Source organism: Sphaeroforma arctica, assembly GCF_001186125.1.
Source record: "Sphaeroforma arctica JP610 unplaced genomic scaffold supercont1.360, whole genome shotgun sequence".
Classification (NCBI taxonomy): Eukaryota; class Ichthyosporea; order Ichthyophonida; genus Sphaeroforma; species Sphaeroforma arctica.
The window spans coordinates 53767-56388 of record NW_014040198.1 but is presented as its reverse complement, the minus strand read 5'-3'; the positions used below and the strand labels follow the sequence as shown (position 1 = coordinate 56388).

The window sequence follows — 2622 nt, the reverse complement described above, 5'->3', positions numbered from 1 at the left end:
TTTGTGCGTATATGTGTGTGTGCTGTTAATTCAAACAGATTAGAACTCGATATGTGAGCTCCAGGTTTGCCCTCCAGTATTACTTGTTGCACAGCACGTCGGAAGTGCTCGACCAGAACACGAACAAAAAATTAGCCTTTCAAATTTCTCAGATTTAATTGCGACAAGAAGTTTAGCGCAGTACCGCATGTTTGTATTATTTCGTTGCGAATTGACACGAATTGACAATTCTAAAATCATAAATCCTCACAATTCGAGAAGAGGGTAATCCATTTGAAAGGAGAAAGCTTCTTTGATCGCCGTGTCTATATACTGACTAAAACACATCATGTATATGAATCAACCTGAACATATCATACAGCAATGGTCCATAGCCAACACACTTTATTTAGATATGTCGGATCGTAATAGTTCGAACGCAAAAGCACAGGCTTTTGTTGCCCACGGGCTTAGGCGAAGGGATTATAGGATTCCGACTGCTGTGGCTGTTGCTGCTGTGAGGAAAACAACGTACCAAGAATTCATGTCAGTTTCCTCTCATACAATCCCTATTCCGTAGGTATTAACAAACGGACAGCAGAAGCAAGACAACGGAGAACACGGACAGGCTACCAGAAAAACGGACAGTAACAAGCCTCACCATGGCAACGCCTACACCCCGCGAGATTTCGCTGCCGATGCCTATCTACCAAATAAAAAACAATCAAAATCACAATAACAAACACAATCACATTCTAATCCAATCCCAACCTGTATCTCAAACACATATTCAAACACATGGACCTGATCCTAATCCTCTCGCCCTACACACCTGCATTGCGTTTGGTTGTGCCCCGCCCCCTCCCAGCGATGCGAAGGGGTCATTCGGGTCTGTACCAGTCGGCATGGGCGATCCGCCGCCAAAACTCACTCCGCCATAGTTCGGTACACCCAATCCACCACCTCCCACACTCGGGGGCTGGCTGGTTGTACTAGACCCGCCAAATGGATCCAGTCCACCGCCCATATTACTACCCATAGTGTTGCCCATGGATTGTTGTCCAGGCGTGGGTGACTGGTTGCGAGAGCCGCCGCCGAAGGACATGCCGCCGTTTCCTGTGGGTGAACGAGTGTTGGGATTGAGGTTTTTTGGGATTAGGTAGGACGTTGGTGTTGGGATTGACGATTTTGGTGTTGGGATTGACGATTTTGGGATTAGGACTTTGGTGTTGGGATTCGTTTTTGGGTTTAGGTAGGACGTTGGTGTTGGGATTGACGATTTTAGGATTAGAATTTTGGTGTTGGGATTGACGTTTTTGGGTTTAGGACTTTAGTGTTGGGATTCGTTTTTGGGTTTAGGACTTTGGTGTTGGAATTGACGTTTTTGGGTTTATAATTTTGGTGTTGGGATTGACGTTTTTGGGTTTATGACTTTGGTGTTGGGATTCGTTTTTGGGTTTAGAACTTTGGTGTTGGGGTTGAGGTTGGAATTGGGATTTTTGGTTTATTGGAGTTCATGGATTGTTTAGTGACCCGAATGTAAGGACAGGGCTCAATAGATACGACCTAATTAGCTACGAACGCTCTGGAAGTAGTCTGATGTATAGAAGCATGCAGACTACAACGTTGAAGTCAAAGTACAATAGTGAGGTACATACGGACGGTGCATGCTGTAGAACGATTTGTATAAATATATATACATAGTCCCATGTAGCTGATGGGTCGAAGAGGTGTGCCTGTCTTCCGATAAATGCTCATCAGATAACGCACGCACCAAGATTTGATAACAACCAAGCCAGCCCATATGAAGCATTTTAGACCGGTATACACACTAACGCGTCACATTTAGAGAAACACGCACACGTGTATTGGAACAGTACCGTTGGCGTTCGTAAACAGCCAACAATGCATTCCCACGTCCATATTGGACACGTCCTTGCACTGAGTGCAGCTACACAAAACTACTCAATATTATAAAGAACACGATGATGAACTACAAACAGCAAGGGCGCATGTTGTGTATGATCACATACCGAAATACTGAGGCTGAGCCGTCAGCTGCGCCTGTGGGGTACCAAAGGAACTGCCCTGGGCGGGAGCCGCCATTTGCGCACCTCCAAACATGCTCATACCCATACCCATGATACTCGGAGCGGCCTGGGTACTTGTGGGCTGTGCAAACGGGTCGAAGGAGTCCATAACCGACGACTGCTGCTGCTGCTGTGAAGGTGGAGCGGATGTGAAGCCCAATCCGAAGGGGTCGTTGTTGTTCGCTGGTGGCTGTTGAGCCGGCGTGCTATAGTGTGGGCGGGGTCAGAGAGGCTCCGTTAGTTGACAGGCAAAAAATAGGCGTTCTAGCAATACTCGAATTTCGTTCCATGCTCTATATGCAGACGTTTTCGCGTCGAAAGTGAATATTTGCGTTGCGTCGCACAATGGCGAGATACAAATGAAATTCCTTCACAACAAGATTTTCTGATTCACAAGGTTCCAGAAAACAGTCGAAGTACGCATTGAACCTTGCCTAGATTTCGACAGCACAGTTGTAAACTAGAAAAGATATACAGCTATATTATATCTATATACCCTATATATATATATATATATATATATATATATATATAGTTGTTATATTATATNTAT

The 2622-nt window shown here is 45.1% G+C and overlaps 1 protein-coding gene across 1 annotated transcript in view; it reads right to left on the bottom strand.

Moving 5' to 3' along the window:
• Positions 1-364: 364 nt before the first annotated feature.
• The window catches only part of SARC_05575 (hypothetical protein), a 6792-nt gene continuing 4534 nt past the window's right edge, over positions 365-2622 (bottom strand). The window contains exons 6-8 of the mRNA XM_014300564.1: positions 2013-2275; positions 812-1095; positions 365-494 (exon numbers count right to left, since the gene is read on the bottom strand). Coding sequence (XP_014156039.1) covers positions 450-494; positions 812-1095; positions 2013-2275 — 592 coding nt within the window. The 3' untranslated portion in view covers positions 365-449. The remainder of the gene's footprint in view (positions 495-811; positions 1096-2012; positions 2276-2622) is intronic.